Raw genomic sequence first — 20,278 nt, forward strand, 5'->3', positions numbered from 1 at the left:
GCTTTTCCTGAATTCTTGTCTCATGTGTAGAGTTGGGAGGGAAACAGTGACCAGAACATAAGGCCTGCGTGTTGTTACTTTGAAAGAGGGAATGTTCCATGTCTTTTTAGGGGCTCGAAACCAAATACAGGCCAAGGACTATGCTCATTCCATGGAGAAGAGGAAAACTCCCTCTGCTGACTACATGAATGAGGAGCATAAGGGGTATTGAGGCCATCAGACCTCAGAAAACAGTGCATGTAATCTCAAGGGCTGTGAACATGGGAAAGGAAAGGAAATAGACAATTATAAAGTCAACAGTTTTTGCAATATCTCTTATTTGCAGACTTGGATTTATGTTATTGCACTCTGTGTGTGATCTATCTTATGTTATCTGATAGTTTTTATGAATAATTGTTTGAGTTGTAAACTCCTATATACTTTATTAAAAATGGACCTAGTTAAAATAAATTATTTATGCTTTGTATTATTTCTTACGTCAGATCTTCCTAGTATTGAAGAGCTCCATAAGCACCTTTCACTTTAGTACCAGCCTAGTTTTACATTTTTAAGTTTCAAAGAACAATTTTTGATTGGTTGATTGCTTGCTTTCTTGCTTTCCAATGCTGTCATTATTTCCTGAGACTTACTTTCTATTCCAGATGTTATGTGGAGACATAAATGAAATAATACAAGATAATCAGGCAATAAACTCTGAGCTGGGGCCTGACCTGTGGTGGCACAGTGGATAAAGCGTTGACCTGAAACACTTAGGTTGCCAGTTCAAAACCCTGGGCTTTCCTGGTCAAGGCACATCTGGGAGTTGATGCTTCCTACTCCTGCCCTTCTCACTCTCACCCCCCCCCACCTCTCTAAAATGAATAAATGAAATGAAAATAAGACTGAGCTGGAAAAACCACAGAACTCTATTACATAAACTTTTCTGTGAACTTCTAATATGTCTGTTATCTGAATATGAGCTGCATCAATCTGAAGAGATGCATTAACCTAAAGACAGAAGTCTTAGGGGCAAATGGATTATATCTAAGAAGTTTTTAAATCCCCACTGTAGGAAAGAACCTGCCTGCCTATTTCCTCTCCAAACTTGAGAAAAATGACAGCTCTATTTGAACTTTAGTGAACTTGATAGAGGAAGCCAAGGGACACAGGTGGCCACTAGAAGGTGAAAAAAACAAACATTCTCCCCTCGGAGCCTCTAGGAGCCAAGCCTGCTGACATCTTGACTTTAGCCCAGTGAGTGACTTTAAATTGATCTCCAGACTATAAGGATAAATTTGCAGTTTTAAGCCACTAAGTCTGTGTTAACTTGTTTAGCAGTAATAGGAAAATAATCCTGAAGATAAAATTATTCTCCAAAGTTCTAAGACAAATGAACAATAACTTCTCACAATAGTGACAAAGGACAACCAGCATGTTGCTGAGGGATGGTGGTGGTGAACATCAGGTTTATACTCCTTGTCTGTTACTGGCCCTGTAACCTTGAACAAATCCCTCGGTTTCTCCAGCTGTAACACAGGGATAGTATTCAATGTCCATGTCTTAGATTGTTAAGAGGTGTGCTTACAGGAGCATCTAGATGAAAGGGCTCAGTGTTAGCTATTTGATTCACCAGCTGTAGTGGTGCCACCGTGTGGTAATTGAGCAATTTCCTCAACCCACCAGCTTTGAAATTGTACTTTACCCAATTTTTTTAAGTTTCTTTTTTTAAAAGATCATATTCATTCATTTTAGAGAGGAGAGAGAGAGAAAGGGGGAAGGAGCAGGAAACATCAACTCCCATATGTGCCCTGACCTGGCAAGCCCAGGGCTTTGAACTGGTGACTTCAGTGTTCCAGGTTGAAGCTCTATCCACTGTGCCACCATAGGTCAGGTGACCTGATGATTTTTAATATTTGCATTCATATTTTGCACGTGTGTTGAGATTTTATTACTCTCTTTTGTAGCACTTTAGATTCACAGAAAATTAGACCATGATAAGAGCTTGAATGGAAATAAAAAGAAAGCTAGGGAGCTTGCCAGTGGGGGACACTGATGAAGAAGAATTAATGGGCAACGTGAGTATGCCAGCAGCTAAGGAGTAGAGAAGATGAAGGAATAAGAGAATGAAAAGTAGGGATCACTTCGTGAATTATGTAATTGTCTAACCACTGTGTTATACACCCGCAACTAATATAAAATAATATTGTCAACTGTAACTGGAAAAATAAAATTTTAAAAGGAGAAGGAATGAAAACTAAGTGGGTAGAAAAAGCACACCCAGCACCCAGAGCATGGTTTCTAAATAGCATTCCGTACTAAAAGGAATCAGGGCTTCATGGAGAAACAGTTGATTCTAGGGCTGGGCAGGAATATAAATATATATTTATTTTTATTTTTTATTTATTTTTTGTATTTTTCTAAAGCTGGAAACGGGGATAGACAGTCAGACAGACTCCCGCATGCGCCCGACCGGGATCCACCCGGCACGCCCACCAGGGGGCGAAGCTCTGCCCACCAGGGGGCGATGCTCTGCCCCTCCGGGGCGTCGCTCTGCCGCAACCAGAGCCACTCTAGCACTTGGGGCAGAGGCCAAGGAGCCATCCCCAGCGCCCGGGCCATCTTTGCTCCAATGGAGCCTCGCTGTGGGAGGGGAAGAGAGAGACAGAGAGGAAGGAGAGGGGGAGGGGTGGAGAAGCAGATGGGCGCTTCTCCTGTGTGCCCTGGCCGGGAATCGAACCCAGGACTTCTGCACGCCAGGCCGACGCTCTACCACTGAGCCAACCGGCCAGGGCCTGAATATATTATATTTACACAAGATGAACCAGGACATCTTGTCGTACCAGCCAGTCAAGAAGTGCTAAAAAATGAAAATAAAAAAAGAAAGAGAAAGAAAAGTCACCAGAATATAGGAACCAACCTGAAAGAACTAATAATCAAAGATGGAAAATTTTGAGGAACAAAATAACAGTATTACATTATATATATACATACATGAGCCCAATCTGATATAAAAATGATTGAATAAATAGGGAAGAAAAAACTTAACTCACACAAAAAATTCAGTTTATGTAGACCCCAACCTTGTTCTACCAGAGTGGAGCTTAATTCCACACACTGTGCATGTAGGCTGTACTTCCAAAGACGAGTGTAGGACAGGGGTGGGTGGAGAACCTTATGGTGGGAAAACCTGGCAAACACCACCTCAGGTGATCAAGGAAAACAAGAGTCATAAGTCATGTCAATAATATGCACCCTTGATATGTGATGAGAAGGGCACTTTGTTGACATAAGAAACGTCCAAACCTGTAGAGAATTTCATAAGAATTTATTTGAGCCAAACTGATGACATATGCCTGGGAGCAAGATCTCTCCAAAATATCATTGTTTCACAGCTTTTTAAAGTGCATTTGGAAACAGGATAGTTAACAAGATTATGAGCTCTCTTGAGGGTTGACACCCCCTTTGAAGGATATTACTTCTGGTATTTCAAAGGTGTGTTTACCTAGATGCACAAGAACAATGGGCAGGGCTGGCTTAAAAATCTTCCACTAAAGTAGTTATAAGCCTGGGGCTTGACTACCCACTATGACCTGTCCAGTTAGGAATTTATGATTGGGTCACCCTGTGACATCACTTTCCATAGAAACTCCATTTTTTGTCCACACCTCTGTGGTCTTCCTCCCAAAAAACCTATTACCCCAGTCTAACCAAGTAAATAACATCAGACAAATCCCCCTTGAGGCTACAAAATACCTGACTCGCACTCTCAAAACCATCAAAGTCATCAAAAACACAGAAAGTCTGAGAAACTGACCAGAAGACACTAGGAGATATGACAAGTGAATGTAATATATCCCATATAGATCCTGGCACAGAAAAAGAACATTAGAGAAAAAGTAGTGAAATGCAGATAAATGGTGGAGTTTGGTTAATGTTGGTTCCCTACTGGAGCAAATGTATAATGGCAATACAGATGCCATCAATGGGAAACTGGATAAGGGATATATAGAAACAATCTCTACTATCTTTGCAACTTCTCTCTAAATAGTATTCTATCACACACACACACACACACCTACTTAAAAAAAATAATAAAGTGGGCACAGTCCCTAAGAAATGCAGGAGGAGCCTGACCAGGCAGTGGCGCAGTGGATAGAGCATTGGACTACGATGCTGAGAACTCAGGTTCGAGACCCCGGGGTCGCCAGCTTGAGCATGGGCTCATCTGGTTTGAGCAAAAGCTCACCAGCTTGGACCCAAGGTTGCTGGCTCGAGCAGGGGGTTACTCGGTCTGCTGAAGGCCCACAGTCAAGGCACATATGAGAAAGTAATCAATGAACAACTAAGGTGTCGCCTTACGCAAGAAAAACTAATGATTAATGCTTCTCATCTCTCCGTTCCTGTCTGTCTGTCCCTGTCTATTCCTCTCTCACACACTCTCTCTCTGTCTCTGTTAAAAAAAAAAAATGCAGGAGGAGTAGGGAGGAGGTGGATCCAGAAGAGAAAGGTACTGGCTTTGGGTAAGGAAGGTGCCTCTTTTGCTGTGGGAGGGAGGAGGTAAGTAAGATTAATGCGGTATCAGGGAGAAAAGAGTTTCCTCTAAAGTCTTAGGTTTAGTTCTTGGGGGGCTGAAAATTAAACTGCCAAAAGACAGATTAGCAAGAGAAAAGAAATTTTTATTTATATACATACATGGGAGTTTACAGAAAAATATAACCCAAGGAGGCAGTTAGGAATTGGGGCTTATATACCGTCTTAATAAAAGGAGAGAAGGGCACCTATGGGAAAAGAGATGACTTGGGAAAAGATAAACAGGTTCATAGGAGAATAGAAACATGATGGTTTTGTGAGAATGTCTGTTTAGGTTACTCCGTATCTCTGAGCCAAACTCTCCTCTCCAGTGATAGGAATCCATCTTTTCTGGTTGCTAAAATCCTGGTGAGAGGAATTATAACAGTGGGATTCTTTTGGGAGGCTCTGGTTTTAGATAGAGAAGGGGAGTTTAAAAAAAAACCCTTGCAGTGGTATATTCCGTTGCCTAGAGAGAAGTGTGTGAGTTCAGGCAGGGCTTGACAGTTCAGAAGGTCCATTGGTGCCACTGCTACCATCAAGGCCTCTACCTTTCTGTGCAAAGTAAAATCTAAGAATGATGAGGGAATGGGTACGTTTGGAGAAGCTAATAAAGGGGATGCTTAAATGTAACCAGTATTTTGGATAGGCTGAATTCAGTAAGAGACAATCAGGGAAGGGCTTAGATATGGTCTTTTGATATTTCTGACTCATTCCTTGATGAAATTGCTGTAGATCCAATCACTTTCTGGTCACTTTCAGCTTTAAAAACTATGTTATTTTCCTCCATCTTACATCTGCCTTACAGCTTTTCTCCTTTCCCTAGGTTGGTCTCAGGAACCCACCTCTGCCTCCTTCTACACCAGCCTCCAGCAGGTTGGGCAGGAGAAGGGGCTTGGGATCAAGGTGGAGGGTCCTTTTCCTCGGCTAGGGTTGTCTGTGGCCTTCTGCATTGTGCCCTGAAGGGGGAGCAACTATGCAAAGGTGCTGAGGTGGGGAAATGGCATATTAAAGGAACTGAAAACATCGAGAGGACAAGAAAGAAAGACACTAACAGTCTAACTTCTAGACACCTCTAGGCAAGTATGTACAAGCACATACACTCATAGACACAAACAATTTTACATAAATAGGATGATACTACCTGTGCTATTACTAACCAGTTTTGTTTTTCACTTAATCTAAATGACCAAGAATTTTTATTGATTGCTTTCAGAGAGACAGAGGAAGTGTGAGGACAAGAGAGAGAAAGAGAGAGAGAGAGAGAAGAGAAGTATTGATTTGTTCCCCTTAGTTGTACATTCATTGGTTGTCTCCCATATGTGCCCTGACCAGGGATCGAACCCGCAACTTTGGTGTTTGGGGAAGACACTCTAATCGACTGAATAACTGGCCAGAGCCCAAGAAATGAGATTTCTAAAGAGAGAGAGCCTCAGCATATGATGATACAGACTACAAGAAAGGTAAAAATGAAAGATCCTCCAGGTTCAGCAACAGAGATGTGAGTGGTCATGACTGGAGTGGCTGGAAGCAATGGTGAGATACGGAAGGCTGATTTCAGTGGTTTAAAGAGTCGCAGGTGAAAAGCAGACTAAAAGTGTAGACAATTCTTTTATGCCATTTGACTTTGAAAGGAAGAGAGTGGTGGTTTGAAGGACATTTAGAGGAAGGCAGGACTTTTCTTACAGGACGGAACCCATAAGAAAGGGAGAAGTTGAAGATAGAAAGGAAAGATTTTTTTTTTTTTTTACTAAATAACATTTTACTAAATAATGAATGTATTAACAATGAGATCAAGGAAAAGAATCAAAAGATACTTTGAGACAAATTAGAATGAAAACACAACAATTCAAAATCTATGGTACTGAAAAAGCAGTCTTTTTTTTTTTTTTTTCTTTTCAATCTCAAGGCTTTACTATGCTTCTAGATGTCTCTCCAACATACTTCATACATTCCTCCACACTTAAAGAGAAACATCCTTAAGAGTTCATCACATTTGGGTGTTGTCATTTTTAGCATAAGTTTTTGATCTTTTTTTTTTTTTTTAAATAAATTTTTATTTGAATGGGGTGACATCAATAAATCAGGGTACATACATTCAAAGAAGGAAAGATTGTTCTCTAACGGGGATCTGTTCTAGGGTAGAAGAGCCACATTGATTCAGGGGCTTGAAGAGAGTAAGGGTATAGGGACTCACCCATCTAACCTTGAACCCTCTATGAATTGGATTGAGGAACTTTAGTTAAAAGTCCCGAGTAGCTCTGGCTGGCTGGCTCAGTGGTAGAGTGTGGGCCTGGCGTGTAGAAGTCCCAGGTTCAATTCCATCCAGGGCACACAGAAGAAGCGCCCATCTGCTTCTCCACCCTTCCTCCTCTCCTTCCTCTCTATCTCTCTCTTCCCTTCCCGCAGCCAAGGTTCCATTGGAGCGAAGTTGGTCCTGAGGATGGCTCCATGGCTTCCGCCCCAGGCACTAGAATGGCTCCGGTTTGCAAAGGAGCAATGCCCCAGATTGACAGAGATGGATCCCAGTCGGGCACATATGAGAGTCTGTCTCTCTGCCTTCCCGGTTCTCACTTCAGAAAAAAAAAAAAAAAAAAGCCCTAAGTGAATGTCTCTTGGATACAAACACCAAGAAGCTGTGTGAGTGAATGACCTTTGTGCAAACACAAAGGAATGCATGTGAACAGGCTTTAGAAAATTAGCTTAGAGGTTTTATTGATACATTGCCCCTTCTTTTGTGCTTGTTAACTAGCAAAAGAAAAAGAAGTTCTGACCCAAATTAGCCCTTTCTACATATTAGCAAAATGGCCATTAGTCATTCTTTCCCCTATCACCTGGCCTCCCTCCCTTGTAATTGTGTTACCTCTGTTCTGCTTCTGATCAATAAAAGCTAAGAGAGAAGGAAATTCAGGAGGTCTTCTTTGCCTCCCTTGGCAAGCCTCCCCCTCTCCCTCTTACCATAAGTTTATGTCTTGAGTAGGTTTCTTCTATGCGCAACACTGGCAGTTGCCAGCAGGCTGGAGTACTACATAAAGGGACAAGCCTTGGGTGGCACTGAGGTGTAGAATGGTTCATGGAAGACAGATAGTGGCTGGAAGCCAACTTGCAGCCTTGAGCATGTAAACAGCCCTCAGAAGAAGGAGTGCCTGCTCACTGAGTCTCTAGGGCCAGGCCAGCTGCAGATCTTAAGCCCTACCCACCCTGTTAACCGCCTCCCAGCCATAGGAAACTTCCAGGTTTGTGTTGGGGTTGGCCTCAACCTGTCCAACGATAGGTGTGCTGTTTCTGCTCCAGAAACCAGTACTCTGTGTATACCTTCTAGAGTGGTGGTGGTTCTTAAACTTTAGCCTGCATCACACTCACCTGGAGGTCTTGTTAAACAGATTACTGCATGTTGGGTATATGAGTTTGTATAATCTGTATTTTCTGGTTTTACTCACTCTTATTGTTAAAAATGGCCACTGCTCATGTGATGATGCTTTCACGTGATGCAGCTGATTGCTTTCATGCTTGGGAAGGGGCTTGGTTATGCTAATGTGTGCTGGGGGAGGACTTTCCACTGAAAAGTTTTAAAAGGAGGAGCTAGGAGGCCATTTGGAGAGAGCTAGGAGGCCACATGGTTGTAGAGGAAGGAGGTAGCCAAAATGGTGGAATGCTGAAGGAGAATCCAGTTTGTGCAGGAGAAGGTGATGGGGAACAGAGCTGAATAAGACTGGTTCCAGGAAAATTCAGATGTGTCAGTAGCTTTGTGAGTGCTGAATGAGTAGGTTTTGGTGCCCATATGTTTGTTTTTTACTCTCTGGCAGAGTGCAAGGCTGGAAATAAAGGAAAATGGCCCACCAGTTCTTGTCTCAATTGTTTCATTACCATCTGCCCGAATTAAATGCGAACCTAGAAAAGCCAGGCAGCTGTGATGGTGGCAGTGGCTACTGGCCTTACACTGCACCACACTCCCAAGATTGTGATTCTGCAGGCCTAAGGTGGGGCCTGATAACTGCATTTCCAACATGTCCCCATGCTTTTGATGCACCCAGCCCTCATTTTGAGAACCGCTGCTCTAGAGAAAGCCAATACCCCTGGAAAGGTTCCGAAAGAATATAATGGGCTTTTATACTTTGCTCTAGAACAGAGGTCGGGAACCTTTTTGGCTGAGAGAGCCATAAATGCCACATATTTTAAAATGTAATTCCATGAGAGCCATACAACAACCTGTGTATGTTAGGCATTATCCAATAAAAATTTGGTGTTGTCCCGGAGGACAGCTGTGATTGGCTCCAGCCACTTGCAACCATGAACATGAGCAGTAGGAAATGAATGGATTGTAATACATGAGAATGTTTTACATTTTTAACGTTATTATTTTTTTTTTATTAAAGATTTGTCTGCAAGCCAGATGCAGCCATCAAAAGAGCCACATCTAGCTTGAGAGCCATAGGTTCCTGACCCCTGCTCTAGAAACTAGTCAATACTCATGTTTATACAGCAAGGGGCAGTCCCATACTAGATGAGCCCTCTATGTTCATTGGTCCAAGATTATCAAGTCCAAAAGCCCAGCCTAACACAGAGCCTAACACAGGGTAAGACACAGAGCTCCACATCAGCCCCATGAGAGAAGCGAAGGCAGCTCTCTGGCAGGAGGCCAAAACTTTCAGAGGTGAGGGAGTCTTTTGAGACAGTCACTGAGCTGGGCCCGGGAGCTAGCAGGAACCTACAAATGGCAATGGGGCAGGTTTATAGGTCCGGGGCCGGAAACACCTTTTGTTTATTTTTTATTTTTTTATTATTATTATTTTTTTTTTGTATTTTGCCGAAGCTGGAAACGGGGAGAGACAGTCAGACAGACTCCCGCATGCGCCCCACCGGGATCCACCCAGCACGCCCACCAGGGGGCGATGCTCTGCCCCTCCCGGGCATCGCTCTGTTGCGACCAGAGCCACTCTAGCGCCTGGGCAGAGGCCAAAGAGCCAACCCCAGCGCCCAGGCCATCTTTGCTCCAATGGAGCCTCGGCTGCGGGAGGGGAAGAGAGAGACAGAGAGGAAGGAGAGGGGGAGGGTTGGAGAAGCAGATGGGCGCCTCTCCTGTGTGCCCTGGCTGGGAATCGAACCTGGGACCCCTTGCACGCCAGGCCGACGCTCTACCACTGAGCCAACCAGCCAGGGCCGGTTATTTTTTATTTTTCTGAAGTTGGAAACGGGGAGACAGACAGACTCCCACATCGGCCCAACCGGGATCCACCTGGCATGCCCACCAGGGGGCGTCGCTCTGCCGCAATCAGAGCCACTCTAGCGCCTGAGGCAGAGGCCACAGAGCCATCCTCAGCGCCCGGGGCCAACTTTGCTCCAATGGAGCCTTGGCTGTGGGAGGGGAAGAGAGAGACAGAGAAAAAGGAGAGGGGGAGGGGTGGAGAAGCAGCTGGGCGCTTTTCCTGTGTGCCCTGGCTGGGAATCGAACCCCGGACTCCCACACGCCAGGCCGATGCTCTACCTACCACTGTGCCAACCGGCCAGGGCCGGGAACACCTTTCTAACTGCAGAACCCTTTCTAACTGCAAGATCAACACCCAACAAGAAAAGCGCGGAAGGTCCGCGCAGGCGTGCAGAGTCCTGCATGCCTTACTGAGGAATTCCGCCCCTACACCGCTTCCAGGCTTATGCAGTAGGTAGGCGATTATTGCAAATTCCTGGGGGCAAGCCAACCCCGCTCATCCGCAGCAGCAACACCGCCTACCACCCGTAGAGTGCGCTCTCCACGCTGCCCGTACAGCTTCCGGCCGGGCTGCGCCTGCGCCTGCGCGGTTGCGACTCGGCGACAGGGGAGACCCGTCTGACGCCTGCGCACTCGGAGTAAGATGGCGGCGGCTCGACTGGGCTGGGGAGTTGTAGCTGGTGCTGCAGGGTTGCGCAGGCGGTAGGTGACAAATCCTGAGCTCCTTACAGGCATGCCGCTGGGCTTAACCAGCAGAGCGGAAACGCTCTGCTCGCTCCTTAGACCGCTCCTTAAACGGGGTGGGTTAAAGTGCCTCTGACCATGCCTTAGGTCCGAACTCCGTCGCTGCAGTTGAGGGTGGAGCCCTGGAAGGTGGGCGTCTATCCCGAGGCAGCTCCGCGCCCCTAGTCCAGGCCGACCCTGCTCTCCGGGCCCCAGGCTCTGAGACTCCTGTGCATGAGTGCCAGCGCCAGGCAAGTTCGCAGAGACCCGCTGTCGAGACCCAACGCAAGAACTATACTGCTCACAAAAATTAGGGCATATTTCAAAATGAACATGAAGCAATAAATTTTAGTGAGCAGTGTATTTTTAAATCGTGCAGTCCCTCTAACCCTTAACCACGTGCATTCCTTCCTCTGCTTTTTAAACACAAAATCAGAATGTTGTAAAACGGAAGAGAATACCTCATTTCTTCATTTTCTCAGTGAGGCCCGGAAAGGGGACGTGACCTACCTGAGGTCACACAGCATCTGAGACAAGTGATGGAACTCGGGTGAGAATCCAGACCCCTGGACTTCCCACCCCTGAAACCCACCGCATTCCCTTCCCCTCTCACGCGCCCTGCCAGTGATGCCTGCCAACTCTGGTTAGGCGAAAAGGCACTGCGGGTTTACATAGGCGTTGTAGCCCATTGTCGCTTCTGGAACAATTCTGGAAAAAAGGGAAAAAAGGACCCAACGGGTTTTATCTCATTTTAAGGAGTTTTAGTACTAATGATGCAATTGAAGTTTAAATGCATTTCTTTTTAAAACTTTGTAGAAGAATTTTTTTGTTAGTCACCTCTCTCCATTATGTTTGAGTCATGTCTATCACATAATAATAGTGGTAGCTAATATTTATTGAACACTAACTACATGTTTTAAGCATTTTACGTGGATTATTTGGATCCATCTTTGCCCCAGTTTTTGTCAGGTAGCTATGAATATTAACTTCACTTTGGGGTTGAAGAACTGAAGCCACTGTGCTAGTTGCTCCAGGGAAATAGAAATGAAGACAGTTTTTTCCCATAATGAGTTTACCTATGAAAATAATCAAATGTTAAAAAAAGAAAAAGTGCCTGACCAGGCGGTGGCACAGTGGATAGAGCGTCGGACTGGGATGTGGAGGATCCAGGTTCGAGACCCCGAGGTCACCAGCTTGAGCATGGGCTCATCTGGTTTGAGCAAAAGCTCAGCAGCTTGAGCCCAAGGTCTCTGGCTCGAGCAAGGGGTTACTTGGTCTGCTGAAGGCCGGTGCTCAAGGCACGTATGAAAAAGCAATCAATGAACAATTAAGGTGTTGCAATGCGCAAGGAAAAACTAATGATTGATGCTTCTCATCTCTCCGCACCTGTCTGTCTGTCCCTGTCTATCCCTCTCTCTGACTCTCTCTCTGTCTCTGTAAGAAAATAAAAGAAAAAGTGATCATACAAATGCTTAAAATTCTTCAATGATTCCTGTGAAATGAAAATTATAATTGTAAACTATTTTTTTTCTTTTTGTATTTTTCTGAAGTTGGAAACGGGGAGGCAGTCAGACAGACTCCCGTATGCGCCCGACCGGGATCCACCTGGCATGCCCACCAGGGGGCGATGCTCTGCCCATCTGGGGCGTCGCTCTGTTGCAACCTGAGCCATTCTAGCGCCTGAGGCAGAGGCCACAGAGCCATCTTTAGCGCCCGCCCGGGCCAACTTTGCTCCAATGGAGCCTTGGCTGCGGGAGGGGAAGAGAGACAGAGAGAAAGGAGAGGGGGAGGGGTGGAGAAGCAGATGGGCGCTTCTCCTGTGTGCCCTGGCCAGGAATCGAACCCGGGACTCCTGCATGCCAGGCTGATGTTCTACCACTGAGCCAAAACTTGCATCAGATTTCTAAAGTCTCCTTTTATTTCCTTTCCAGCAATATTTGTTTTTTCCTTTCTTCTTGTTTTTAATTTGTCAAAGCCATGAAAAAACTGCCAGTCAACACTTCCTCTATCATCATGGAATAACCAAAGTTATAATACTAATATACTCCCAGTCCAAAAGCCTAAATAGATTGTTGATTTCTTTGGTAGTTTGGAGGAAAAAATAGTAACTTTCTACTACACTTTTTGAAGTATTGAAATACTTTTCAAACCATATAGAATAGGTTCTCTCTAGAGAAGTGTGGTAGAAACAGAAAAAGAGGACCTTTCACTATATTTTCTTTTTTCCTTTGAATTTGGAACCATGTGAAGCTATTACCTAGTTATTGAAGATGAAAAAGAATGGAAAAAAGAAGGGAAAAACGGTTTGTAGTTCTTTGCCTCCTTCATACATTAACTAAAAGTCTGGGACCCCAGGTTATCAGTCGCTAGTATAGCTGCATTTCTTTTTTTTTTTTTTTTTTTTTTAGCGATAGAGACAGACAGGAAGGGAGAGAGATGAAAAGCATCAACTCGTAGTTGTGGCACTTTAGTTGTTCATTGATTGCTTTCTTATATGTGCCTTGACCCGGGGCCTCCAGCTGAGCCAGTGACCCCTTGCTCAAGCCAGTGACCTTGGGCTTCTAACTAGTGGCCACGGGGTCAGGGCTGTGATCCCACGCTCAAGCTGTGACCCTGCGCTCAAGGTGGTGAGCTCAGGCAGTTTCAAACCTGGGTCCTCAGCAACCCTGGTTGGTGCTCTTTCCATTGCACCACTGCCTGGTCAGGCAGCATTTCTTTTTTCTTACACCAGATATTGCACTGTTATGTGAATACTCAGTAATAAGGCTATAAATTTCTCCTTGAGCTCTTGTTTTAAAATTGTAGCTATTCCTTGCCTAAGGAACTGAAAATAATGTGGATAGAAAATGAAATTTTGGCTTCATTATTATTTTTGTTATGGTTTTTTTTATGTATGAGAAGTAGAAATTGAGCTTAAAAGGTCTTTCTTACAATGTCATTTTTTTAATGTAGATTCGGTCATGTGTTGAATTCATACACCATTGAGAAACAGCCTCTGCATCAGTTTGTACAAAGACCACTTTTCCCACTACCTGCTGCCTTATGTAACACAGGTAAAATTTCAACTTTTAGGAAAAATTGTGTTTCAGAAGCTAATGAAACTGCTTGAGTAAAATTTTGTGGTCATAAAAGATGATAATTTGTAAATTTGCTCTTCAGATGCCTATAAAAGAACATAGTATTTTTCTCCTGTCATAACATCACACTTTACTGTAATTATTATTTGCTCACACATATCATTGGTATTAAATTTCAGGAATCCTAAGCACAATGTCTAATAGATATATGAAATTTCAGTATCTTGTATAACACATCTTAAACATATTTGCTCAATAAATGATTTCTGAAATGAAAATATAGTAAAAAGTTACAAATGGGTTATGTTTCAAAGAATCATGTATTTTAAGCTATTGCCCATCTTATTTTGATAATAACTTTTTAGCTTGTATCCAGACAGTAGAACATAGTATTTTGAATGTAATTTTTCTTTTTTTGTCAAAATTAATTACTATGATTGTTTTGACAATCCGGTTGATGTTATATGCTTTTATTTTCTTTAATATTGGAAATAGGAATGAAGATAGGATTTGAAAATTGAAATATGACCACTCTTGTGTGGTTAGGGGACCATGGGAGGAGGGTGTGTATGTCTGTGTGTAAATCTGTATGTGTTTATGGAACTGTAAGAGTTTGAATTCAGCTCTTGGCCCATCTCTAGTTCCATCTCTATCTTGAACACCTCCTGAGGCCATACTCTGGAACAGGGGTCAGGAACCTTTTAGGCTGAGAGAGCCATGAATGCCATGTATTTTAAAATGTAATTCTGTGAGAGCCATACAACGACTTGTGTACGTTAGGCATTATCCAATAAAAATTTGGTGTTGTCCCGGAGGACAGCTGTGATTGGCTCCAGCCACTTGCAACCATGAACATGAGCAATAGGAAATGAATGGATTGTAATACATGAGAATGTTTTATATTTTTAATGTTATTACATTTTTTTATTAAAGATTTGTCTGCAAGCTAGATGCAGCCATCAAAAGAGCCACATCTGGCTTGAGAGCCATAGGTTTCCGACCCCTGCTCTGGAAGGTGGCTGGCTCTGGCTAATGACATGAGTTGGGTTAGGGTACAGACCTCATCTCCCCTGTGTACTGGGGCAGGAACAGGAGCATCTTGCCTGTCTTCTTGAATCACAGAATAATTTAGGTATAAATACTGAGTAACTCAGCATGTTAAGCTATTTTAACTAGATTTGATATATTTGTAGCAATGAATTATGTGGTCATCTAAGCTTTTCCATTTGGAGATCTGCTGATTTTAGTCTTTGATACTGACTTTAAACACCATTAGTCTCTAGTTTTCGAGCAACTTATTCGTATCTATTTACCTATTACTACCAAGCATAATGTAAGGAATCATTTTAGCTCAGTCTTTCTATCCTGGTGTATGTAACACTTATGACACTTTCAGGGGCATCTGTCTAGATGATAGACCTGGGAGTAATTTTTTTTCCTTTTTCAATTTTTCCATTGATTGGGGAGGGCAATGGAGAGAGAGAAAAAAACATGAACTTGTTATTCCACTTAGTTGCTCCCTCACTGATTGCTTCTCATATGTGCCTTGATGGGGAGGGACTCCAGCTGAGCCAGTGACCCCTTGTTCAAGCCAGTGACCTTAGGATCCAGCCAGCAACCTTGGGCTTCAAGGTAGTGACCTTTGGGTTTAAGCCAGCCACCTTGGGGTCGTGTCAATGATCCTTTGCTCAAGCTGGTGACTTCAGGGTTTCGAACCGGGACCCTCAGCTTCCCAGGTTGACACTCTATCCACTGCGCCACTACCTGGTCAGGCTTAGATTATGCACTCTTTATACTTATAGTTCTTACCTTTAAGTATTTCTAAAAATTTTTCTTCCTGTATGGATAGTTTCACAAAAATGGATTGAGTAAAATAAAACCAGATTTAATTCTTCAAATATTGGTATAGTGCCTAATGTGTGCAGAGTTTTTGGTTACCAATAAATTATTAAGAAATGTTGCAAGAGCCAGCCTGACCAGGCGGTGGCGCAGTGGGTAAAGCGTCAGACTGGGATGCGGAAGACCCAGTTTCGATACCCTGAGGTCGCCAGCTTGAGCGCGGGTTCATCTGGTTTGAGCAGAAAGCTCACCAGCTTAAGCCCAAGGTCACTGGTTCAAGCACAGGGTTACTCGGTCTGCTGAAGGCCCGCGGTCAAGGCACATATGAGAAAGCAATCAATGAACAACTAAGGTGTTGCAATGTGCAACGAAAAACTAATAATTGATGCTTCTCATCTCTCTGTTCCTGTCTGTCTGTCCCTGTCTATCCCTCTCTCTGACTCTCTGTCTCTGTAAAAGGAAAAAAAATAAAATAAAAGAAATGTTGCAAGAAATAGAACCAGGGTTAGAAGGACCTTGTTGTCTTTATATTTAGACACTTTCTTGAATACTTCAACTGAAAACTTGTTCCCTTCTAACAGATTTTCAGAGGTATTTATTAGTTAGAGGCATAAATATTTTAAATCAAGCACTTGAACATTGATTGAGCTTATATTTTAAAATTTTCTCTTTTTTTAGGATTTGCCTGGTCACCAAGTCACCAACTGATATCTTATAAGACAATGACTTAAATAAGCAAAATGTGTGGGATTTTAGTTTCAGTTTCTACTTCACCAAAACATCAGTTAGCTGGAACTGCATGGCGAAGTGCAAAAACAATTCTCAGCTGTTAAATTAGAATTTTCTCTTATAATGGTTATGAAAAGCACTTCCGTAACAACCATATGTTTTGCCAGATTTAATCTCTAATTTAAAATAAAACTTGCTCCTGACCAGGTGGTGGCGAAGTGGATAGAGCGTAAGACTGGGATGTGGAGGACCCAGGTTTGAGACCTCGAGGTCACCAGCTTGGGCGTGGGCTCATCTGGTTTGAATAAGGCTCACCAGCTTGGACTCAAGGTCGCTGGCTTGAGCAAGGGGTTACTCGGTTTGCTGTAACACCCCCCCCCCACCCCACCCCCATCCCCCACCCCCCGTCAAGGCACAAATGAGAAAGCAATCAATGAACAACTAAGGAGCCGCAACAAAGAATTGATGCTTCTCATCTCTCTCCCTTCCTGTGTGTCTATCCTTATCTGTCCTTCTCTTTGTCTCTGTCACAAAAAAAATAAATAAAACTTGCTTTTTGATATTTTACTATCTTTTCTAAGATCTGTGGTATGAGGATTATGGTAAGATTGGAAGACTGATTTTAAATATATTTTCCTGTTATGCTTGGCACTAATAACTATGTAGTAGCAGTACACACAGTGGCTAAGCAAGTCAGTACTGGAAAATTAACAGCTTTATTACTTTAACTAGCTGCGTGATATTGGGCTTTAGTTTCCTCATTTATAAAATAGCATCAAAACAGTGCCTCCTTGGCAGGATGTAAGGGTTAAGTGATGGAATTTGGAGTGCTTAGCACCATGCTGAACACATGTTACTAACTCAGTGAATTAAGCTATTTCAGTATACTGCTCTAAGATGAAAATTGGTGTTTTCTTGGTTAGGTTTATTTTCATAATAAATAATAAAGACCTGTTTAAGAGTTTTAAAACCCCAGTAATTATATCATACTTTTGTCTTACAAGCTGCTGTCATGTTAACAAGGTGGGAAATTAAAGATTCCATTCTTTATTGCTTTAATGAATTTATTCTCTATCTAATCATGGCCCTAGAAGAAATAGAGAATAAAGACCCTGTAAAGATAATTGTTTAAATATTCCAGAAAGTAATTCACATAGATTCCCACTTACATGATAATTTATAATGTCACTAACTCTATACCATTGGGCAGTTACTTCACTCTATGTAAATAATTTAACAAGTTACTTATCTATAAGCCTGTTTCTTCATTTGTAAAATGGAAATAATAATACCTTCATAAGGTTATTAAAGACTTACATACATTTAAAGTACTCAACCTTATTTCTGGCGTTTAAATAGTAAGCACACGATAAATATTAATTATTATAAATATACTTGTCTTTTAAAAACATTTGTCTTTAAAAGGATTGTAGCACTTTGGAAAGAAGAGAATGTAGTATTTTACTGTATTACTATCACACTGATGATGATTTATGATTATTATACCCATTGGTATTAAGGGGCAGTTTTTACCCTTACAATGTGTAATGCATTCTCTTTTGTTTTTTAATTCCACTTAGTTGTGTACTCATTGGTTGCTTTCTATATGTGTCCTGACCAAGGACTTTGGCATGCTGGGATGATGTTCCAGTCACTGAGCAACCCAACCAGGGCTAATAGAGTATATATATGATTCCTGAATTATAACATACCTTCATATCCATCCATACCTTAAGTGTAGGATATTATTAGGATCTGTTGAGTAACAAAACTAAATAAAAAAATTAATATGAAATTGAATGCAGTTATCCTAAATATATTGATAAATTGCTTTCTTGTCTTTAAAAATTCTTATATTGTCAGTTTGGTAAAAAAAGTCTTACTTTCTTTTTACTAATTTTTCTTCTTTTGGTTGTCTGAAAATGAGCACTACATAGTCATTAACTGTTAACTACTACTATTTTCTAGAATAACATTCTTTTTTTTCTCTTTAAGTGAGACACATGTTTATTCAAACACAAGATACTCCAAATCCCAACAGTTTAAAGTTCATTCCAGGAAAACCAGTTCTTGAGACAAGGACCATGGATTTTCCCACATCGGCTACAGCATTTCGCTCCCCTTTGGCTAGGTATACTACTGTTTTTCACTTGCTTTTACCAAGAAACATAAATAGCTGACTTTGGGGTTAAGGCAGCTTAATTTAGCTATTGCATTTTTATGTGCACTGCATTTTTTTTCAGAGAGTACTTTCTTTCCAGGTAAGGGCTAAAGGAAACTAAGAGTTGATATTAGGAAACCCTTCTCCTGAAAAGTGATGTATTTAAGAGAGCTGTGTCATGACTACACAGAAAATTATATTTTTACTTAGGAAAAATAATCCATCGAAATAATATAAATTTCCATTTTTAATCTTTAAAACTTTTTAATAACAGTGGAAACTTACTTGTTTAATTCTTAAGAATAGCTGAATTTCTAGATACTTCGAAATGGAGTCATTTCTAAAATACTCTATTCACAACTGTAAATAATAATAGCTATCAAATATGGAATGATTTAAAAAAACTCAGTGGAGACAGTTTTTAAATATACTAGACACAGACAAGTTATATGTCAGATGATAAAGCATAAATAGTTCAAATGAAACTCTTTTTAGCTGATAGCTAAAGAAATTATTTATAGTAAATATTAGAATAGTATCAGTTGAAATTTTTAGTAACCTATGCCTGATCCTGTTGTTCAGGATATTTAGAAAATAATACTTAAATATTATTTTCTGTACATCAGCCTTTTAATAGGTCTTATTTAGGAGAGTCAGAAGTATGCTTATCTCAGGAACGGTTTTTAAAATTTCTAGTTATTAAAAATCCACATTTCCTTGACCTAAACATGCCATTTGTCAGAGTGTACCTTAGAGCAATGGTTTTCAAAATCTGCTTCGCAGACAATTTTGTGCCGGTCCATGGAGTTAACCACCCTGATATTGTCTATAATAATTGGTTCTATAATCTGTATACCTCTTTTTTTTTTAATTTTTTAAAAAATTTATTCATTTTTAGAGAGGAGAGAGAGAGACAGAGAGGGAGAGAGAGGAGAGGCCGAGAGAGAGAAGGGGGAGGAGCTGGAAGCATCAACTCCCATATGTGCCTTGACCAGGCAAGCCCAGGGTTTCGAACCAGCGACCTCAGCATTTCCAGGGTTCTATAATCTTTATACAACATCAGGGTGGTTAACACTTTTGTGGACCAGCACGAAATTTCTGTCAGACCAGTGGTCGAAAAACAGAGCATTATTTTTCACACTTTTGATACAAGCCACAGTAAAAAATGTTTTATATTACAACCCAGTACACATATGACGTATACATATATACACATATACATACAGATATGTGTATATATACAGACGTGTGTATGTATGAAACAAGTGTTTGATGGGGCAGTTTTTACCCTTACAATGTGTAATGCATTCTCTTTTGTTTTTTAATTCCACTTAGTTGTGTACTCATTGGTTGCTTTCCATATGTGTCCTGACCAAGGACTTTGGCATGCTGGGATGATGTTCCAGTCACTGAGCAACCCAACCAGGGCTATACAGTGCACTCTTTTTTTTTAAATGAGAGTAGGGGAGATAGACAGACTGCCGCATGTGCCCTGACCAGGATCCACCCAGCAACCTTTTCTGGGGCCAATGCTCTGCCTGTCTGGGGCTGCTGGCAACTGCGCTATTTTTAACACCTGAGCCAGAGGCTCCACGGAGCTATCCTCAGTGCCAGGGCTGACGTGCGCACATCAATTGAGCCATGGCTGTGGGAGGGGGGGAGAGAGAGAGAGAGAGAGAAAGAGATGAGGGAGGGGGAGGGGTGGAGAAGTAGATGGTCACATCTCCTATATATCCTGACTGGGAATTCGAATCCAGGAATTCCACACTCTGGGCTGAAGCCCAGTGGTCAGGGCTACAGTGCATTCTTTTTTTTTTTTTTTTTTGTATTTTTCCAAAGTTGGAAACAGGGAGGCAGTCAGACAGACTCCCGCATGCGCCCGACCGGGATCCACCTGGCATGCCCACCAGGGGGCGATGCTCTGCCCATCTTGGGGCATCGCTCTGCCGCAATCAGAGCCATTCTAGCACCTGAGGCAGGGGCCACAGAGCCATC

The 20,278-nt window shown here is 42.2% G+C and overlaps 1 protein-coding gene across 1 annotated transcript in view; it reads left to right on the forward strand.

Moving 5' to 3' along the window:
* The first annotated feature begins 10,368 nt into the window (after positions 1 to 10,368).
* NFU1 (NFU1 iron-sulfur cluster scaffold) overlaps positions 10,369 to 20,278 on the forward strand; it is a 30,483-nt gene continuing 20,573 nt past the window's right edge. The window contains exons 1-3 of the mRNA XM_066378083.1: positions 10,369 to 10,456; positions 13,430 to 13,530; positions 18,118 to 18,253. Of these exons, the coding sequence (XP_066234180.1) occupies positions 10,398 to 10,456; positions 13,430 to 13,530; positions 18,118 to 18,253 (296 nt within the window). The 5' untranslated portion in view covers positions 10,369 to 10,397. The remainder of the gene's footprint in view (positions 10,457 to 13,429; positions 13,531 to 18,117; positions 18,254 to 20,278) is intronic.

Source organism: Saccopteryx leptura, chromosome 3, assembly GCF_036850995.1.
Source record: "Saccopteryx leptura isolate mSacLep1 chromosome 3, mSacLep1_pri_phased_curated, whole genome shotgun sequence".
In the NCBI taxonomy this organism is placed as follows: domain Eukaryota; kingdom Metazoa; phylum Chordata; class Mammalia; order Chiroptera; family Emballonuridae; genus Saccopteryx; species Saccopteryx leptura.